Source organism: Biomphalaria glabrata, chromosome 10, assembly GCF_947242115.1.
Source record: "Biomphalaria glabrata chromosome 10, xgBioGlab47.1, whole genome shotgun sequence".
NCBI classification, from domain to species: domain Eukaryota; kingdom Metazoa; phylum Mollusca; class Gastropoda; family Planorbidae; genus Biomphalaria; species Biomphalaria glabrata.
The window spans coordinates 24237651-24260590 of record NC_074720.1 but is presented as its reverse complement, the minus strand read 5'-3'; the positions used below and the strand labels follow the sequence as shown (position 1 = coordinate 24260590).

Below are 22940 nucleotides of genomic sequence, written 5' to 3'. Positions count from 1 at the left end.
CTTAAAATTTGCATTGCAAATTCCACAAGTCTTGTACTTTTCAACCTTAGAAACCTTTCAACAAAGGAAAATGATTAAATATGTTTTCACTTGCTTGCCTAGAGAAATGGAAAAGTTTTCTTTGGAAAGATGTACATACATTTCATGTGCGAGCAACCCATTTCAATACTCGTAATGAAAAACATGAAGCCTGTCTTCACTATTCATTAGAAATATTAATAACAAAGTCACAGTCTGTGTCCCTTAAAGAGCATAACAATGTCTTCCTTGAGGTTCTATATTCTTCTCAATACCTTGCCTATGCTAACTCGGCGGACACTGTGGTACCGAACATCGGAATGTTTTGTTTCCACACCTTCAAGTACTTCTCGGAACTGCCTGTGGTTAAGTCCCCTAGCTCTGATAAGTTAGATCGCAGATAATGTCAATAACATGCTCGATATTCAATGCAGTTTTGTGCAAACTTTCAACACAGTCCTTCATAGCATTCAATAAATACTGGCCGAGTTTATGTCTTTGACTAAATGTTTAGAAATATTGCAAACAAGCATAAGGTTCATTTGCTTTAAACTTTTTAGAATGACTTGCAGAGACAATGTTTCTTTAGCCTCTTCATCATAAGAGAAGAAGATATTTAACATTATTTAATTTTTTTTCCTTTATTATATGTTTAATCTGTGGGCACATCTGAATTTTGTATGTGTTCGCGGGCCGCATGTGGCCCGCGGGCCGTAATTTGCCCACCCTTTCTTTATAAGATAGCAGAAATTGCTAGATCTAGTTATAGATCTAATTATAGATATCTAGTTATAGAGGACTAGATGAGGGCACGAGAAAAGCCTTTGGACCTCACACCAGCAAGTCAAGTCATCTCAAGTCAAAAGATGGCTCAATCATCAGTGATCGTGCACTGCAAATGGAGCGATGGGTAGAACACTATGCAGAACTTTACCAGATTGAAAACGCCATCTCACCAAATGCTGTTTCCAACTTCCCATCACTTCCAGTTTTAACGGAATTAGACGAAACGCCCTCAGTAAAGGAGCTGAGCATAGCCATTGACATGCTTGCACATAGGGAAGCACCCGGAGGAGATGGTATTCCTGCTGAAGTCGTTCAGGCTGGAAAACATGCCCTAATCAAACCACTCCATGAACTGCTAAGCTTGTGCTGGGAACAAGGACTGGTCCCCCAGGAATCGAGGGACTCCAACATAGTTACAATTTATAACAAGTTTACAAAAGACAGTTTGTGTGGAAACACAAACTCAAAATCGGCCCCCGAAGTGGTCCACCCAGGCAGGCTTCAATATTTTCAGAAAGAACATCCAAATGAAATTATTTCAAAGACAAATGAGAGATAAGAATGGAGAAAGAAGGTTAACAGATTTGTGTAGTGCCCCAACGGTCCCGCGGATCAAAGAATAGGTGAAAGTGAATGTAAATTTAGATGTGAACCTGGCCTAACTAGTTCCCCTTTTAGACCTTGTGGCAGATGATGTAAAGTTCATCTGTTTTTGTGGCCTACGGTTAACGAAGGTGTCTTGTAGCAAGCACAACGACCAACCGCCTTTACTTTTCCCCAACTAATGTCAGGTACCCATTAGAGCTGAGTGGACTCAGAGGCTCCCAAAGATGTCAATGTTGAAAATCCCAGTCTTCACCAGGATTCGAACCCAGGACCCCCGGTTCGGAAGCCAAGCGCTTCTCCGCTCAGCCACCGCGACTCCCCTGGCCTAACTGATGTCTTATAATTAATCTAATTGTTTTGAAAAGGCTCATCCTCTTATTCGAATCCTCAAAAAAAAAAAAAAAAAAAATGTCTACAATAAAAAAAATGTTCAGGAAAATGAATTTTACAAGATTACTATTCGTTTTAAATTAGGTCTAGCTTATAATGCATACTAATTCGCTTTTTCTCTTTAAAAAACTGCTTGCATAACTGATTTTAAAAATTAGATTTTTCGCTTTCAGAAAAGAAAAAGTAGCCGTTGCATCAGAACTTTGAATGGTCTAAAATATTGTGATGTCGGATTTTCAATATCTTTTCTAGTTTACGAGATCTAAACGGGACGGACGGACAGACATTTCGCACAAAACTAATAGCGTCTTTTCACTTTCAGGAGCCGCTAAAACTAAAGGCGACCGCTCTGATTGTAACAATTAGAGCGGCATCTCACTGCTTAGCATAGTCGGAAAGGCTTTTGCTAGAGTATTACTAAAGCGATTACAGATCCTGGCAGATCGTGTTTATCCAGAGTCGCAGTGTGGCTTTAGGGCAGGTAGATCTACAACAGATATGAGTTTCTCTCTGCGGCAGCTACAGGAGAAGAGCAGAGAACAAAAGCAGCCCCTCTTCATAGCATTTATTGATTTGACCAAGGCCTTTGACCTTGTTAGCAGAAGCGGTCTGTTTGCTGTACTAGAGAGAATCGGCTGCCCAAATAAGTTAAGAAAACTAGTGTCAGCTTTTCACGAAAATATGCAGGGCACTGTTCAGTTTGAACGCTCTTCCTCCAGGCCATTCTCCATCAAGAGCAGTGTAAAACAAGGATGTGTACTGGCCCCTACACTATTTGGCATCATCTTCTCAGTCGTACTAACCAGTGCTTTTAAATCTCTGGAAGAGGTATATATCCATAGCAGATCCGATGGAAGGCTCTTCAACCTGGCACGTCTTAAAGCCAAAACGAAAAGGCGTCGTATCTTGATAAGGGAGCTGCTGTTTACCGATGACGCAGCACTCGTATCTCACTCACAAGGAGGTCTACAGAAGCTAGTGAACGCCTTAGCAGCTGCTTGTCACTATAAGTCTCTCCAAGACCGAAATCCTGGCACAAGACGTCGCAGAAATACCCATAATACATATTGGGAACCACACCCTTTCAGTGGTGCAGGAATTTACCTACTTGGGTTCAACAATTGTCAGTAACCTAGACTTAGACATAGAGCTGACAAAAAGGATAGGAAAAGCTAAAACAGCATTGGCAAAACTATCCAAGCGCGTCTGGGAAAATGGTAAATTGACCACAGCGACCAAAATCCAAGTCTACAACGCCTTTGTTGTGAGCACTCTCCTTTATGGTAGTGAAAGCTGGTCAACATACATGTACCAAGAGCACAGATTGAATAGTTTCCACTTGCGCTGCCTGAGAAGCATAATGGGCATCTCTTGGAGGGACCATGTCTCCAATCAGGAAGTTTTGAGATTGGCCAATATGAACAGCATGTATACTCTCCTGACACAAAGAAGATTACGCTGGCTCGGACATGTCACCCGCATGCCAGATGGTAGAATCCCGAAAGAAAGGGCCGCCCAAGACTAACATATAGAGATGTCTGCAAGCGAGACATGAGAGCCACAGGCATCAGCGAAAGTATGTGGGAAAACATAGCCAAAGACCGGAGTGGAGACAGACTGTGCGTGCCGGGACAACCCTTGCTGAGAACAAAAGAACTGAAGCGGCCTTAATCAAGAGGGAAAAAAAGAAAGCTGCCCTGTCCGCTAGCCCTGAATCAGAGGCATACACATGTATGAATTGTGGCAAAGTCTGCCGTTCTAGAATTGGCTTGACTAGCCATACCAGATTCTGCCCCGTCTCAAGATTAAGCCAAAACCAGTGACTCATTTCGAGACAAAAGGAGCCATATATAGTTATAGATATCCAGAACCTTGAGCTACTAGACCAAGATCTAGTCAGTAGTCTAAATCTATTATTAGATGTAATTTCATTTAGATTCATTCTAAATCTAATAAGTATAGTAAACACATGATCACATCTAGCCTAGAATTAGATTTGGGTTCTTAATTCTAAATCTAGATTTACGTAAATTCTGTTATAGGTGCCTGACATCGTAAAATATCTATAAATCCAGTCTAGATGAATAAGAACTTATCAATCAACTAATTCCCAATCAGTTTGAAGACTTCCTATAAACTGACACATCGAAAGATGCGTTACTTGTAGGGAACTCTGGCTAAATGTAACCAAGGCAGGTGAGACCTACTATAGAACACTTCATTCATTAACCACGACAGTGTTGCCAACCGTAAGATTGTCGGTAATAAGGGGACAAAATGTGTCCAAATCTCTAGATAGACACATTAGGTAGTGGGTGCCCCTTGTCAAGACCAGGTGTGTGTAAGATGTGAGATTGTGTGTCTGTTTTGTTTATTAGTTGGTTTGTGAATTGTTTTTATCACGGGATTTTCAAAGGGGGACAATAAGGTTTTCTAGCGGTCAGTCTAGCAGTTGGAGAGCTGACCTGGTCTGAGTAGAAGATATAGTAGTACAAGAAAATGGAATTCAAAAACTATTAGCTAACACCAAACAAAATAAAGCGTCTGGACCTGATGGTATTCCAGCTAGATTACTCAAAGAACTAAGCAATGAGCTAGCCCCAGTGTTCAAAATACTCTTTCAGGCATCGCTTAACCAGGGCAGAGTACCAAAGGACTGGAAAGAAGCTTATGTCATCCCCCTATTTAAAAAAGGAGAAAAATCTGACCCAGGAAACTACAGACCAGTATCACTTACCAGCATCACATGTGAAATCCTAGAACACATAATATGTAGTAACATCATAAACCACTTAGACAAACATAATGTCCTCACCCCATACCAACATGGCTTTAGGAAATATAGATCAAGTGAAACACAACTAAAAGGACTAATTGATGACTTTTCAAAAGGTTTAGATAATAGTGAACAAATAGATGCTATCTTACTAGATTTTTCTAAGGCTTTTGACAAAGTTCACCACCATAGTTTGCTTAAAAAATTAAAATATTTCGGCATTAATGGTCCACTGCATCAGTGGATTAAAGATTTTCTGATAGGGAGAGAACAAACTGTAATTATAAATGGCTCTAAATCAACACCGATAACAGTAAACTCAGGTGTACTTCAAGGAACAGTCTTGGGTCCACTACTATTTTTAATTTACATAAATGATTTACCAAATTGCATTACTTCAGGAACAAGTCAGATTATTTGCAGACGATTGCATAATATATAGAACAATAAAAACAAAACAAGACAGATATTTTACAAAGAGAATTAGATGAATTACAGAAATGGGAATCAAATTGGAGCATGTCTTTCCACCCAGAAAAATGTCAGTTGTTAAGAGTACCGGTAACAAAAAAACTAAAACAAATTAATTCCACTTATCTTATTCATGGCAAACCAGTAACACAGACTAAAAACGCAAAATACGGTACCTAGGTGTTATAATAAATGAAAAACTATCATGGAATCCACATATTGATAAAACATAAAAAAACAACAACAAAGCATTAGGATTTATTAAAAGAAATGTCTATAAATCAAATAAGAACATAAAACTAAAATGTTATTTAACCTTAGTTAGGCCAATAATAGAATATGCATCCTCCGTTTGGTACCCCTCAACTCAAGAAAACATTAAGAAACTGGAACAGACACAAAATAGAGCAGTTTGATTCATAACAAACGAATATTCACATTTGACTAGAGTAACACCTTTAGTAAAATCACTAAATTTAGAAAGCCTTCAGGACAGAAGACTCAAAAGTAAAGTAGCAATTATACATAAAACACTGAACCATAATCTTCAAATACAAAATTTAATAAAATACTCTGAAAGACACAAAGATAAAGGCACATTCCTCGTCCCATATGCTAGGACAAATTTGTACAAATACTCCTTCTTCCCTAGTGCTATTAGAGCATGAGCTAGCCAGGAAAACCAGTGACTTGGCAGAATTTAAGTCATTGGTTAATATGCATGACTAAATGCATGACGCGTAGGACGTAATCATCTTCTTTTTTGAAGCAATGTCTGTATTATATAAGATGTGTAACTTGCAGTTGGATGTAAATAAATTTTATACTCCTTCTTACTGTATAATATTTATACATGTAAAGGTCTGCATGTGAGAATCATACCCTATAATATTGAGCTATAAATCTGTAGTAAAGAACTCATCCCCAGTCCTTTACATTTGGGGACTGTGAATAATCCTGGAGTTCCTTACACCCATTTTGTATTCTCGATGACTCCCTGGAGCGGTAGGCCTACCTCATCCTCTCTCCCAAATATGGCCCTGGTTTCTAAAACTTACTTTCAATTATTAGCAATGTGTAAAATGCCCGCTGATCTATAGAAAGTTCTGGATGAAAGCGTGAAAACAGTTAACTACATTAAATAGTGTTCTTTGAATTACAGATGTTCGTTATCTATCTATAGGAAAATTCTACATCCATTATTTGATTTGAACATCACCGTTTTCTTAATAAAAGATTTGAGTTGAGAACTTGTTTGCATAGCTTTATAGTTTTTATATAGCGCTACTTTCATGCTTGTAGCATGCTCAGAGCGCTTTGGTCCAATCTCATTTGTGGACCAGTGGGAAGGAGGGGGTATCTAGGAGTTGGTTTTCCCTGCTGCCTTTAGGCGCTCAGTATACACAACCCTGCTCGAGCCCCCTTCTAGGTAGCCAAGCCAAGTCCACTTGGCCTCTCGACCACGCTTAGTAGATATGTTCTCTGTTTTAAATTGCTTCAACTTATCACTACAAGGAGAAGACAAATTAATTGTTTCACGTTCAAGGTCATGTGAATGCTGCCATCGCCAAACTAAATTGATGGGAAAAGATTGAAATAAGCGAAACAGACTCGTTTCCTTCTCTTCCTTAGTTTATAAAAAGCACAACTATTAAAATTGATGCTAACATCCTGAAATGCATATTTTGAAAGTTCACAAATGAGTTGAAAACTTTTTCCCTGGCTTCAACAGATAATAATGACAGGATAACATCATGAATACAACATTCATACCAAAAGTTTTTTTTAGTATGTGGAAGAAATCAATTGTTGGAATTGGCTTCAGGAGGAGTGTTAAAAAATAAATAATTAGTGTACTTTAAAATGGTTCTGATTACAAATGCAACATGTGTATCCAGTTTTAACAGACAAAATTCTGAAATGCATCTTGCCTTTTCCAACTTCATATTTATACAAAGTGTTTGTAGTTAAAAAAACATTCATTTGTGTGTAGTGGTTATTGTCTGTCTAGTGAAGTGTTTCACAAACCTCTTCCTTAATGAAACACTACACAGATTCTGAGAATTTAGTGAAAAATTTTTTTTTTTTTTTTTTATAGAGATTTAATTCACAAGATGGCCTACCAGTTAATTATGCCAGTAGTTAGTGGAACACCTATTTGGGCCATGTGGATACCTGGAACACAGTTTGGGAAACACTGGTCTAGTGTATGGGTTCAAATGGACATGAATTGAATCAAATGTGTACATCAAAGCTAAAGAAATGTTAGCCAGCTGAATACGTTCAAACAACATTTTTCTTAATCACACAAACACAAAATTTAATGTACACAAAATTGTTTTTTATTAAAAATTCACATTTTGTAGTTTTATTTTTGTTTATAAAAGAAAATGTCTCATTGAAGAACTATTTGTGGCACAAGACTGAGAAGTGAATGGAAATAATTCTCAAGGCACAAATATTTGATTTTGATTGTTTGGAAACAATTCATTTGATTTGGAATGTTGTAAACTTGTACAAATAGTGGATCTAAGACATTCCATTAAAAACAGGTGGGATGAACAATTATACTGATAAGCTACAGAGAATTTACAATAGAAGAGGATTTATGCTCAGAAAAATTATTTTGTACAAACTGTAAAATTACTTTATACATAAGGGTAAACTACCAACTTATTTACTAATTGGGCTAAATCTTAAAAAGAATAAGGGTTATAAAGATTTTCACAAAAAATTAATTAGCCATAAAAAAAAATTACCTGGTGTATGAGAACTGTCTTAATTGTCAAATGCAGTTCTCACTTATAAAATGTAACCAGATTTTTAAAAAAATTTAAACCTCAGTCTGAGTAATTAGGACAATAGCAAAAAGTAATAAAGACCAAAATAAACAGGTTGATTCTCCCTACCCCAGGATATGATTTCTTTATTATATAAAATTTTGACTAAAAAAAATCTGACATTCATTAAGTGATGCCACCTTCTAACTGCTATTATTTCCTAGACAAGTAAATAAAAAGGAGAGGCTTTCTATTTAGTTCAGCTGATAAGGATTACATATCTGTATTATGTATAAAGTGTTCTCCTTGTTGGTGTAGTCACTCCAAACAAATTAGTTCTGACACTTGAAGGGGATGGGTTGATCATCTGGACAGGACTACTGCTGATAGTATTATACAATTGATGGATGGCAGGACTGGTGTAGAAATCTGAAAGAGATACATTAAAAGTTGAAAGAAACTTTCTGTGCATGGACTTACTTGACAAGATCAAAGAGATACTAACGTGAAGCACCACATTGTCAGACCACACTTTCCTCAGAAATAGTCTTTTAGTCATCTCTTTAGTTTAGAAATTTCACCGAAATGCAAGAAGTAATAAAAAAAATAGCTACAAATCATAATTACTTCTTTCAGATAACTGCTGCATTTCATTAAAATATATAATTAATAAGATCTAATTAATAAACAATATGCATCGTAGTAGTTAGAAATCCATATTTGCCTTTTAAGTTAGTACAAAATCAAATTTAGATGAGAAGTAACACATTACATATGAAACAATTTTGATTCAACATGTTGTTTTGTAGAAGAAATTTCTATACATCTTTGACTATGGGATTCTAGAGTCTGTACTCTTTCTTGACAGAGTGATTTTCAATTGTTTTGTTGATGTCTTTTGTGTGAAGAAAAGATTCTTCCATAAGACGTCTTGCTGAACACAAGGATGATCTTACAGCAAATTTAGCTAGGTTCAAATATACATGCTCTACTGCCTAAAATGTTTCTCACACAGTATTGTCCTGTCCCAACCCTTCTTTATTTAACTTGCTGGTTAACTGAAATGTCACTAGTAAAAATTTGAGAGACACTGCTACAAGGTATTACCTACAGCACCAGCTACTAAGTTGGGTTTCATAAACTGTGCATGTTTATTAAACAAACTACAAAATTAATATTGTCTACTCATATTTCAAAAAATGATGTATAAATAATACATTGTATTCTTACAGTATTTAATTAAAAACCATACATAACAAAGGAAACTGAAGACTAATGTATATAGTTGTAATATTTACTGAGTGTGCAACATATATGTAGGCTTTTTATTTCTAGTAGATTTTCAAGCTCATTTTTTTTAGTAATGATTATGATGGAATGTTTTGCAACAGAAACATAATTAATTTTAATGTTTTCAAGAGATAGCTTTATTTTAAAAGCCATATTTTAATAAATTGTCTATCATTTCCCAAACAAAAATGTTATTTGAAAATGTGACTTGGTTAATCTAAATATATTATTATCTTGGAAGAAGTTAGCCATTTAGATTTCTCTGAAAATTTCTACTATTGCTCATAATGTGTTAGGTAAAATTTTGTATGACTAGAATAGCATCTAGTAATAGTGCAGTTACCAGTTTAAGTGTTTCATTGTTTTGCCATTTTCAAATCAAATTTGTAATTCCCTATATAATGACAATGCATACAAATAGTTGCCTTCCTTCTGACTTAATTATCAATTTATTTGTCAAAGGACAGAAACAAAAATGTCTATTTACATAGTATTTATAAATCAATATTTAAATGTTGAGTGTAAAATGACCTTATTACCAACAATTAAAAATAGTTTCAATAAGAGAGCTTGCTTCCTATTCTATTAGGACCTTAAAAATCTCTTTTCGTGAGAGGAATCTGCAACAATATCTTCAGAAAACCTTTTAAAGAAATTTCAAATGGTCTCCGCTAACACGATTCTTCCTTAATTTATGTCAAAACAATTTGCACTCTGTACCTAAATTGGACAAGCATATTGGCCTACCTAAACCCTTTTTGCTTATTTTTTTTTTTACATTTGCTCTTTATACAAACAAGTATTGTAGATGTCAAAAGAAAGAATTTCTGAAACTGAAACAGGAAATGGGTTGACACTGGTAGAAGCTCCAGACCCTGCTGAGTGAGTTTTAGTTCCGTCCAAGGGTGCTGAAATGCATCCAGACCCTGCTGAGTGAGCTTTCAGTTCCGTCTATGGATGCTAACAGTGCTCATCCAGACCCCAGAAGGCTAAGGAGGGTAAAACACATTTATTTTTGTCACAATTCCACAGCTTAATAGTTTTTGAACTACTGGTTTATAATGACACTTAATAGTTCAAATTATGGATTTGTAGCTAAATAAAGCTAAAACCTTTGATATTTCAAAATGCATTGCTGATCCTCACAGAAGCAAAGGAAGGTAAAAATGAATTTACAAGAAAATAATTGGTATTTTAAAAAACCAAACACATATTAAAAGTCTTTTAAAGTACCTGTATGTACTAATTATAGTTGTCAAAGGACTACAATATAAAAATAAGCAAAAATTAACTAAAAACAAATAAATAAATTATAGCTTTTATATAGCGATGACATAGAGGCCGATACGAGGAAAGCGCAAACAGGGACATCCTCGTATAACTTGGCACCACACTTTCATGGAGGACCTCAGAACAGTAGATACCAGGTGGGAGTAGGCTTCAGACATTGCCAGATCTTTGTGTAGACAGCTTGCCACCCTATGCGACGAATGGGCCGGGAGGACCTAAGTCTAAGTAAGCTAAATAGCCCTCCTTTCATGCTTATAGCATTCTCAGAGCTCTATGATACAATCTCATTTGTGGACCAATGGACGCTCAGTAAACACAATTTGCTCGAGTCAGGTGTCAAATCTCGAGCCCCCTTCATAGGTAGCCAAGCCAAGTTCAATCGTACTTAGCCTTTCGACCTCACTATCAGAATAGTTATAATAATATAACATTACAAAAAAAAAAAAGTTTTGTTATTAGAATGTAATTAAGGCACAGACAACTACTTGCCATTTTCAGAGATGTCATGCACTTTTGTTTTTAAGTACAAAAACCTTTTTTTTATTTTTCAAAACCTAATTTAAGGCTATTCACAGTATTATATAAGAATTCATATAGAGTTCCCTAAACGGTGTGTATGAAAATGAAGGGGGGAAACAAACTACCTATATACCTTTAGGTCATTCAATAGCCTGCACCTTTGTTCAAATAAAATAACAACTGAGCATGCATATTGTATATATGCATTCATAGAAAGACTTGTTCAAACAATCTTTAATTAGCAGTTGTAACCCTAAATCTATTTACAAGCTAATATGTTACACATATGCTGCAGTAAACAGATTCTAGTAATGATTTTTGTTTTCAATAAATAAATGTCTGTTAAATAAAACACTTCCAAATGTTTGCTTCTATAAAAAAGAGATCATTTTTCACATTCAATTTCTTAATTGTATTTCTGAGGGTATTCATCAAATTGATCAATATATTTTATGGCTGAAGTAAACATATAATAATATGTATAATCCCATTACAAAAAAATGATGCTAAAGATTGATTTGATAAAAACCCATACTATTTTTTTTAAAAGTATTTTTCTATTATTATTTTTCCAAAGCTGTACAAAAATTTAAAATCTTAAACATTTAGACATTTTTTTTTGCGAGCAGGTTGCTGCCATTCCCACAGTAACCAGAATGACAAAGACTTACATGTTTAACAACATATTCCATAATTCACGCCTTAAGTTTAGCTATAGGGGTATTACTAGTAATGTACTTATAGAAGATAGCTATAACTGTTCTGATGCAATGTAATTGTAGGTAAAATTAAGTTTAACTATTTAACTAAGCTTATGTATAAAGAAAATTTCTGAGTCAGATATGACCGTAGACAATGATGGTGGTATTCACCTATCTAGGGCTGTGAGCTACCTGTACTGTGAGAGACAAAATTAGGAGACGCTCTGACTGTCAGTGGTGATTGAGAGGACACATGTGAATGAGATGATGGAGAATCACAGATAAGATCAAGATCTAAATTGTTTTCATAATCATCGTCCCAAGTTGAATTCTGAAATAAAACCACCAAACAAAACTTTTTGTTATATTCACACTAAATAATTATAAAATTTGAAAGGATGTTTTAGGGACATTTAATTTAAGAGAAAAATGTATAGAATTAAATAAATTGAAACTTTGTAGATTCCCAATAACTTTCTCATTGGGAAATACTATAAAGATTGACAGAAAACAAAAACTTTTAGGCCTCAATGCTTTAAGTCAGCTTATAAAAAAAACAAAGATTACAAAGAGAGTTTGTGTTATCACATACACTCGGAGACAGCCCCCACAGGATTTCGCCCTCCACATGTTTTGCAATATTTAAAAAAAATCTAATTTCATTCACAATGCAAGGAATCAAGTTTTCATTACCAGAAGAATTATTGGAATAATATTGCAAACTTGAATTTGTATGATTCCCTCAAAGTTGTCATTCACCTGTAGCCTAAACTAAACTTTGGTTTTAGGGTGTCCCTTAGTTCACCCAACTATAATGGGTGCCTGACATTGGGGAAAAGTAAAGGCAATTAGTTGTGCTTGCCACATGACAACCTAGTTAACCTTGGCCCACAAACAGATGACCTTTAAATTATATGCCCCTGGTTCCTCAGAGATCACAAGTTCTGATAGGGAGCACTTCCCTTTTTTGGTTGTAAAACAATTCAACTTGAATTTTTAAAAATGTAGTTAATTCTAATTGTATTTCTTTTTTTTTCCCTCTAAATTTTAAATGCAAAGAAACCGTCGCCATTTAGAAGGACTGTTATATATAAGGAGCTTTCAATTCCAAGCATAATACTATTTATGCATCCATGATTGATAAAGAAAGACAATAAAAAAAACAAAACAACTAAAGTTTTAGAAAAGAATAATTGGGTTAGCAAATTTTTTAATACAAAATTTGATAGTTCTCATAAAGCTGCTAGATATGCAAGTTATTGTAGCGTACAATATTTTAACAAAATAAAACACTTTTTGAAGGAAATTTGATAAAAAATGCATGATTCAAGTTTGCAAAATTGTATGTCCAGATATAAAGGATTTCAAAACTGCAACCTTATCTAAAAAAAAAACTATAGGGGATTCAATAAGTAAAAATAAAATTCACATCACAGTTAGTCTAAAAATAATGTTAATGTAACAAGGCCAATGAAACTTGTTTTGTTACTAGGGAGTTAGCATGCATGCTATCCTTAATGGGAGCAACAAAAGGGCACAATATTTTTGATGCAGTTGTGGAAAGTCTAAGAATTTTGAGAGCACCATTATCAAAAATTATCAATATTATGGTAGAGTTAAGCTCCAAATATAATAGGGTAAGTATCTGGCTTTGTTGGGTTTTTCAATCAAAGCTACCGGCAAACTATGAAGATAGCTTGAAGCAAGTTGATGGTGAACTGGAAAGAGCTTGAAGCAAATCGATGTTGAACTGGATAGAAGATTTCAAGATTAAGTGCTATTGAAAAAGATTGATATTTTCAGTATGCCTTTTAATGTGGATTGATAAGTAGTGAACCTATACTAGCAACTTGAAATAGTTTAACTGCGATCTAATAATCATCTTAAATATTTCTAAACTAATTGACCCACAGCGTAGCAGATGTTGCTATTTTGCAGGGCTGGCCTTAGGCCGCTGCAACTTATGCGACCGCAGTGGGCCTTGCACTTTCATAGGACCCGCGCTAATTCTAGGTGTAAATTATTAAATTAAACCATTTTATAATTTATAACAGATTTCCCACGGCCTCCTGCCAATCTCCTGAATTAGCAAAATATATGTAAAAGTCCTAGAAATCTCCAGAAATTATAAAAAATCTTTTGAAAACTCATAAAAATCTCATGAAATATATATAAACCAAAATTGCCATTTTGGGGTGTCATTCAATATGGAAAAAAGCCAATCCTACGTGTAATAAAAAAATCCGGCATTATACAATACCCGTAATAGTGGAATCTGGTGAAAGAAGCTTCTCGCACCTTAAACTAATTAAGAATTACTTGAAATCAACAATTCTCAAAGACAGACTGAAACATTTGGTAATTCTTGATATTTAGCATGATCTATACACAATTTTTATGATATACTGTATAACTTTGCTACACACAATTCTCATAAAGTAATTCTGTACATAGTAAAGAATGAATAAAATGCAAAGATGATTTATTTTCTATTAAAAACTTATTACTTTTACTTATTATCCGTATCCCTACCCAAACTGGGCCCCGCAAAATCCGTTTTGCATAGACCCCACAATGGTTAAGTCCGATTCTGCTATTTAGTGACGGGTGAATACTACTTGCCCCCCCCCCCCCCTCTTTTTTTAAATTTTGCTGCTAAAGTTACTTGGGGTAACTCTAGTCAGACTTGCAGAAATAAAAGAGTGATCTTTCCTTTACTTCTTGATGTCCAAACTGTTCAGCCATGAAGAGAATTAAATTTCTAAATATTTCAAGTTGATATGATGTGCAATGTTTATGTCATAATATATTTGTTAGCAGCTTAGAAAAGCTATGTCAGAAATAGTTTGACAGTTGAACTACTCAGTTAACTTTTAATACTAACTACATTTAAAGATAAAAACCAATTTAAGAAGAACTATAATCAAAACACTTGTAGCAATAGTAAAAAAAAATAAATTATATCATTAAATCTGATACTAAATTTATGTAATTTCTAAATTAAAAAAATATGGCCCACCAAAATTTTTCTTTGTTTTTTGGTCTGCTTCTCAAAAAGTTTGAACATCACTGGTCTAAAGTTATAAAATGCAAAGAATAATTTTTTAAATAAAAAAAAAACTGAACAGCCTATTATTCCAACTTACATTACATTTAAGTTCCCACAAGGAGAAAACAGCTTTTCAATAGGTTTTCTAGTTTTTTTTGGATAGAAACATCACAGACTGACAGAAAACTAATAGCAGCACCTTACAAGAGAGGCTGTACGAATATAAAAAAAACTGGTGCATACAAGTAGCAGAATCTGAAATATCTACAGTGATGTGATGTTTTGGTAAGAATATAACTGCTTGTATATATAATATGTATTGAAAATTAAATGATTCACTTTAAGAAAAGAAAAAAGTAGATGGACAGACAGACATAGACCAGACAAAACTAATAGTAGCTTTTCCTTTTTATATGGCCGCCAAAAAGACATTTATGCATAAATGACATGATTTACTTTTTAATTTGGTGTGTAAAAGGTGCATAACATTTATTTTTTTTGTTATATTCTTGATCTTCAATAGCTCTATGTTTTCATTATAGAATCATTTCATTATCAGTATAGCTAAAAAAAATAAATTAAATGACCCATGTTGTCACATACTAGAAAATAAAAAAAATTTGTTTCTTAAAATTTTAAGATACAATAAATAAAATACCACCTCTACAACTGAAAAACTATTTTAGACAAAGAATTAAAACATACCTGTAAAACAAGATCTGTGAGAGCATCATTATTAAAAGATACTGGAATTTCTAAACAGTTCAGGTCTGCATTATCTAACTTAAAATGGGAAGCAAGTTTTGGTGCAGGTGATCCATAATCTTGCCTCATAGGTGTATAGTCTCTCTGAACAGCAGGGGGATAATCTGTTTTAACTGGTGTCTGTGCTTCGCAGTTTTCTAGTCTAATATTATGGTGAAACTTTTCTATTTTTATTTGAGAATATTCAGATTTCATATCAGAACAGTCTGTTTTTCTAGGTGTTGGCTCAGCACGTAAAGGTGTGCAGGGTGATGAATCTGGAGATTTTTTCCTGGAGTAGTGAAGTCCTGCTTGACCTTTCTCAATGGCTTCTAGATTTTCTATGAAAAAAAAAAAGTTATTAGTAACGAACCAGAAAAACTCCTAACTTTAAATAATAACTATTTTATTAATGCTGCTAAATTTTATTCAAATAATGAGGGATATTGTATTGCAACTGTATTTAATGAAACTACAAAAAGGAAAAATAGTTAATGATCTTTACCAAGCTCAATTACCCACCAACCCTACCTATACCCATCATTCCAAACTATCAACCATATACACCCCACCTGTAACTACTTTACCCCATTTGCCCACCAAGGCATCTCTACTCTGCCATAACTCAATTAACCTACCCACCCTTCCTACCTACCTATATGTAGTTAAGACCATAAGTTGACTAGACCAATCCTAAAGTACCAAACAAATACTATTATATAAACTTAATGTTGCTTGCTTATTTGGACTAAATTCAATATGATCAGACCAAAGAACTTGAATAGTAAATAGGAAAAAAAACTTCAAATCCACCAAATAAAAGGTATTAATCAAGATTTTTAAATTCCAGTGCTAGGAACACCTCCGTTCCAGTCAATCATGTAACAAGTTTCAATTTGATCTTTAGTTTTAAGAGCCAGGCAGTGAGGTTTTTATCTCCCTGATCTGTATTCTAAACCAGAAACAATTTAGTCAGTGAAATGCGCCTCCTCAGCCAAAAGCAAAAGCCAGTGAGAAGAAAGGAATTGGATTTCTTGATCTACTCAGGCATTATTGTAGTAAATGAAAAAAAAAACATTGTTAAGATAAAATAATGCTGTACTTAAATGATCGTCAGTGATCATATAATGTGCAGAATTATATTCTAGCATATCTAGTAATGAAATATTTATTAACAACTACAAAAATTTTGCCTCTTATTTAAATTTAGCAATTTTCATTAAAATCACAGGTTTACAAAAAAAAACAACAACTACTTATCACAAGTATAATTATTTAATTATGATTGACAAGAAAGAATATTTTTCAATGGTTAAAATGTATCAGATCTCTAAGTTACATAAGTAGAAACTAAATTTATACTTAAATCCAGCAACCTTTAATATTCATGTTATAATATGCTAGTAATCTATATTATATAGCAATTTATAAAACAATATGTATGCAATAAGCTTCTTACTATCAATATCAACATTTACGTGATTTATCTATGCTGATAAAAAACTATGAAATATGTTTACCAAAAAATTATTAACACAGAAAGTTCTCTGAAAAATGGATAAAAAATGTTTCAGTCCACATATAAATCAATTTCAGGTTATTTGTGAACTCAAACAAAAGATCATTTACCAACAAAAGTTAACAATTTTTATAACAGAAATAAAAAAAAAAAAAAAAAAAAAAACACAAAAATGAATATATATATCGGTATATATATCTTGTTCAGTGATGGGCAAACTTTTTTTTAGTAGTGGGTGAAAAATAAAATTTTGGCGGGCCATAATATTAAAAAAAAATTTAAAATTTTGTATTAAATCAAAGGCTATCAGAATTTAGCTGTTATGTTATTCAAACTGCAGGTGTTTTGATAACAATTGATGTTATAATGTTGATCAGAGTACTGGTAATCAGATAGCAATGAATTAAGAAATACTTGTAACATTCTGTAGGTCCATGAGAGCCAATAGTATACTATTATACAGAGGACTGGTTGTATATTTAAGACAGTTTTACAGATGATGTCTTAACTCTTTCAGAGCAAATTATTTTGATTAAAAAATGGAATTTTCTGGGATGAACACAAATTTTCAAGGGCGGGGTGGGGTGTGTTAGAGTTACTAAAACTAATGTATTTGACATATTTGATTTTATTTTAAAGGAAAATGAATGGGCCACAAAAGTATAATAAATAAAATAAATTATTCAAGAATTTATTTTTTATTATTTTTAAACTGAGCATGGAAAAAGGAAATATTGTATATAAAAAAATTCATTGAAAAATCGATGTGCTGAAAGATTTAACCTTGTAATTAAACATTCAATCTTGAAAAATCCCAAAACTAAATACTTTTTATCACTTCAAATTTCATAAACGATGAATAAATGCACTAAAATTTTTTTATTATTTATATATTTTGGGTCCTGGGAAATAAACTAAATAAGAGGAAAGTGTAGAAAAACAACTTTGTTCTCTGGGATTGAAAATATCCACAAATACAAATATTTTACTAACACATTTGAATCCATTTGTCGTCTTATTGCATGTCTTGCTGTAGGCTAAGACCTTCCACAAATTCATAAAGATTTCTTGCCTTTTTGTTGTTCCCTTTAAATAACGCTTGCATGCTAATTCTTTAGTAACATTGCGCACTATTGTTCATATTGGTACATTCATCATTAGTGGTCTATATAGCAGAACTCAACAGTTACTAATCTTCGAGGTTAACTGTGATGGAAAATTGTATCCATTGAATCAGCTCTAGGTGTTACAGTTTTTTTAGATGAACATTTTTCTTAAAAAGACATAATTTGCAAACTTGTTTAACAAAGTTGCCATTACAACGTGTTTTATTACTTTTAGCAATACACAACATAACTTACAATAGACTTTCTGAGCACTGTACAAATTTTATTAATGACTTTGCTTCCCTCAAATTTTTTATTTTTTTTTAGGTATTCAGAATTTTTTTTTTTTTCGTCATCAGTCACATCTGCATAAAAAGAGTGGATTTGTTAAGAAGTGAAGCATTGGGATAGAGTTCTAGTGCTTAGGAACAATATCATCTCATTGCAAATGAGACAGATTTGTTTGCTGCAAAATAACTTAAATGTTTCAACTCACACTTAAAACTTAATTGTTTTCATTGTGAATGCAATTGTTATTTTTAATTATTATTGCAATACATTTGGCGGACTGGATGAAAACTTCTTTGTGGGTCGTAGTTTACCCATCACTGATCTAGGCTATATAATATTTAAGTACCTTATTTTAGGTTTGAATAAGGTTTAGTCTATTCCCAACTCGGAGCTGAAACAATGCTGACAGTTGTGGCAGCTAAAAAAAATGTCAACATCTGTGGTATTGTCCCAGAAAATCCAATGAAATATTTATATTGACAACTTTACTGCCCTTCCAAAATTTCAATCAACCCACTTGTGCCTTTTCCCGGTTAGGAAAAAAATAATTCTATTGCCCAAACAGAAAGACAAATCTAAATTTTAAAAAATATTTTTAACTTGTTTTTATAGAAAAAAAAAACAACAAATATATAATCAACGACTCTGAAAAATGTCTAGTTTCAAAATATGAATAATTTTTAATACCTTAAAAATAAAAATAACCTTCAAAAATACTCAATTTACACTGTTTAAAAAATGAAATTAATACCATATATATATATATTAGGGGTGCACCGGATAGTCGCCCCGGATTCTGAATTTTGTCACTATTTGGCTCGGTTAAATATTACTACCGCATAGTTGGCCGAATTGTAAAAAGTACACATATTTAATACGCATAAAGTGGACCTTGTTCCATTAATGTCTGATGTAGAATGTATTAATGTTTATATTAAAACAAAATAATGTGCTTAAAAATAGAGCCTTTATGAATTTGCATCAAACATCAGTTATTATAATGACAAGGCGTGTTAATATAAATAGAAATAAAACGTTACATAATAAAAGCACTTCACATACAGAGCAGCAATAGCTGGCACATTTTTTCAATTTGTTTTGACCTTTGAGTAGGTAAGTTAACATGTTAAAATGTTATATTCCTTGACTACGTCATAGTGACCAGATGTCTGTCCTAGCTGTGCGTGTATATCTCCAGAGGTAGAGATGAACAACTCCCACCCCTTTTTATTTGTATATTGAGTTTATTGATAGACAGGTGACCACAAGTTAAATACGACGGATGTAGGTTTAATGTCAGCGTATCGACACTCTCTAGAGGTCACACCTTTCGAGGGAACTGAGTTTGTTTACTTGGTAGTAAATCTTTATTAGGGGGCTGGACTACAAGAGCCACACCTCTATAAGGGAAACCAGGTATATTTCCAAAGGTTAGATGAACAACTCCCACCCTTTTATTTGTTTAGTCCATCACATTGAGTTCATTGATTGACAGGTGACCACAAGTCAGATACGATGGACGTAAGCACTCTCTCGAGGGAACTAGGTATGTTTACTAAGTAGTAAATCTTAATTAGGCTTCAAACCACACATGTACACGGGCAACCGGACAAAGAGTTTGCTTATTTGGAGAAAAATTTGTATCACGTGGCTGGACAAGAGGCCACACCTTTTCACTTGAATATAAATCTTAATTAGTAAGCTGGACTAAAGATCACACACCTAAACGAGTGACCTTTAGCTACACAGAACACAAACCGCGAGATTTCATAACCCAGTAACTAATTATTTTGTAGAAAAAAAATCTATATTAGCGTAAAATTATCTTTGAATGGAGAGCTAAACACCCCCTACTCTTTATTTTATTTATTTGGTCCTTGACACCCAATTTATTGATAGACATTGACCATTTTTAAGCCAGAATGAAAAAAACACAACGTGCTAACAAAGCATACACTATAAATAAATATTGAGGTTATATTACTTATTCTAACATGTTAACTTGAATATTACTCCTGCAGTTAAGTGTCTTTGATTTGATAAAAATTTTCTCAATAATTTGTGACAGTCAAGTAACTCATCGTTATTACAATTATTTTTTACTTAAGATGCGTAATTAGCCACTGTGTATCAGGCCAGGACAACTTTTTACACACCTGACACCCATAGGCTTACTATCGTGCCCTTTTGTAACAGTTACTGAAACCACAAATAAAATCAGTAATAATTAAGGAAGATGTTTCTTGCATTTAATGTTTCTTACATACGTTCTTTGCAAAATAAAATAAAACAAAGATGTGCACGTGTGCATATTTTTTTGCCTTGTATTAAAAGCTAAAACAAAAACAAAACAAGCTTATATCATTGTTTAATTCTTTAGACTTAATAAATAACGGAAAACCTTACAGTAAAATTTAAAATCACATAAAAGAAATTGAACAATAGTACCGCAGTTAGATCTAGCAAACAAAGAAATAATATGCTGGAGTGTAAAAAAAACCTTGACCTCTGTAACTAGTATACAGGTATAATTTATCTATATGCTTGACTGACCATGCCAATGTGTTATCTTATTTGTCTGACCACTCAACACTATTGCGAGGAAAAAACATGTGATGGTCAACACAATCAACTATACACACTACACTAGGACTACATGTGTAGGCTCACTACGTCTATCTGACCAGGTTGTTGCAATCAGTCGAACACAAAGTTTATTTATGTTTTTTTTTTTGGAAAGGGAGGGTGTGGTGAGTTTTTTTCTTCTATAATTGGTTTTCCTAATGCTCTTAGATCTATATAACAGTATCAACACAGACTACAATTAAATCTATGCTTCGCAACATTTAAGGTTCAAGCTATAAATAGGTATAATTGATGTTCCAGCTGTTAATAAAATATTGTTTACCGCAAATGAATTTATCTAAAACAATAAATAATTGACCTACTACGCTTCAGAGTCCAACTATTAACTAATAGCTACTATCAGTATTAAGCCCTTGAAGCCAGAACCAGAAGCAGTCTTTGGACTTTAAATTACAAGTCTAATGACCAGTTGTTGGTCTGAAATTCATGAATACATACATCCAACCACTATACAATCCAGATTTTACTTGACTTAAATGACAAACTACTAAGAAAACTGTCCTTGTTTAATGTTAGCGAAAAGGCTCACGCTCACATCTGCAATATTTTAAGTTTCAATATCACTGCCTGGTATGGCAATCTGAGCATTAAAAATACAAATAAACTTTATAGAATCCTAAATGCTGCTGGTAAAATCATTGGCTAATAACAAACCCCTTTTGGGCAGTTGTTTGAGACAAACATCTATAAAAAGCTAACAAGGTCCTCAAAATAAAGAATCACCCTTTGTGTTAGGATTTTGTGATTTTACCATCACAAAAGAGATACAAGACAAACAGACAATAACACTCTTTTGTTCCCCTGGCAATTAAATCATTAAATAGGAACAATCTGATATAAACTTTGTCACATGTAAATTATGAGAGTCTGGTGTGAATGTACACTTTGGTTTCTTATAGTTATAATGTTTTTTGTTTGGTGTAATGCACAAATTGTAAGAAATTTCCATAGGGACAATAAAGATTATTATTATTAGTAGTAACTAGTTAAATATATACTAACTTATCTTACATTGACCTTCCCACACACAGCCTTTATAGTTGGTGGCCTCGTACATACACACAGAGACACTCATGCTACACAGATTAATGTGTGATAGGCCTATCTGTTTATAAATACTGTTAAGCTTGAATAAATCAATCAGTAACAGAGTTTAAAACAATAAGGTATATAAAAGAAAAAAAAAATTAATACCAACAATATAGGTACATGTTATTTAACAGTTTCGTAAAATGTTCAGCAACACAAGCTATTTACAAGACACTTAGGTATTCGGCTTCGGATGAATATTTTTTTACTATTTGGCAATATTCGAGTGAATATCAAAAAGTACTATCCGTGCACCCCTAATATATATAATATATATATTGGGTTTTCATTAAAAGGAAAAAGAGTTGCCACACTCTCATTCTGTTCAAGTTATGAGCTCTTCTTAAAGGAAAGTTTTAAAAACTGCTGCTATTGCATCCAAGGCTAATACCAAAAACAATGCATCCTACTGTTATAGGCGCTATTGGGTTAAACATGTATGCTATTTTGAAATACACAGTACTTATGATTTTATGTATATACAAAGAATTATTATTCTAGATTAGATGTGGAGAAATTACATTTTGTTGTAACTTTGCTTTGCATAGGTGCACAGCATGAAAGCGTTGTTGATAAAGTAAACATCTTAAACTTAAAATAGATATTGTAGCTGGAAAGCTAAGAGTCTATGAATATGGAAGATGGTATAGTCATCTATTGTTTCTATTTCATGTTTGTGTTCACTAAGCCTCAGATGCTGACCTAAGAAGGGGGCTATTTCAGCTTATACCACCACTACAGTCAAGTACTATTTCTTTCCTTGTTCAAGATACCAAACAAAATAATTAATTACCAATAGTTGATTAAATAATTGGTTATTATTTTTTTTTATTGATTCTTGTGTTGTCAGGTAAAAGAAATAATTGTGA

The 22940-nt window shown here is 33.3% G+C and overlaps 1 protein-coding gene across 4 annotated transcripts in view; it reads right to left on the bottom strand.

Annotated features, from left to right (window-relative positions):
• Positions 1-7111: 7111 nt before the first annotated feature.
• The window catches only part of LOC106053940 (forkhead box protein N4-like), a 33674-nt gene continuing 17845 nt past the window's right edge, over positions 7112-22940 (bottom strand). For 3 of the 4 annotated variants that reach the window (XM_056043126.1, XM_056043127.1, XM_056043125.1), the window contains exons 6-8: positions 15382-15761; positions 11820-11958; positions 7112-8256 (exon numbers count right to left, since the gene is read on the bottom strand). In XM_056043126.1, the coding sequence (XP_055899101.1) occupies positions 8114-8256; positions 11820-11958; positions 15382-15761 (662 nt within the window). In that variant the 3' untranslated portion in view covers positions 7112-8113. Of the gene's footprint in view, positions 8257-11798; positions 11959-15381; positions 15762-22940 lie in introns of all 4 variants that reach the window. The other variant, XM_056043128.1, reaches the window with a different exon arrangement.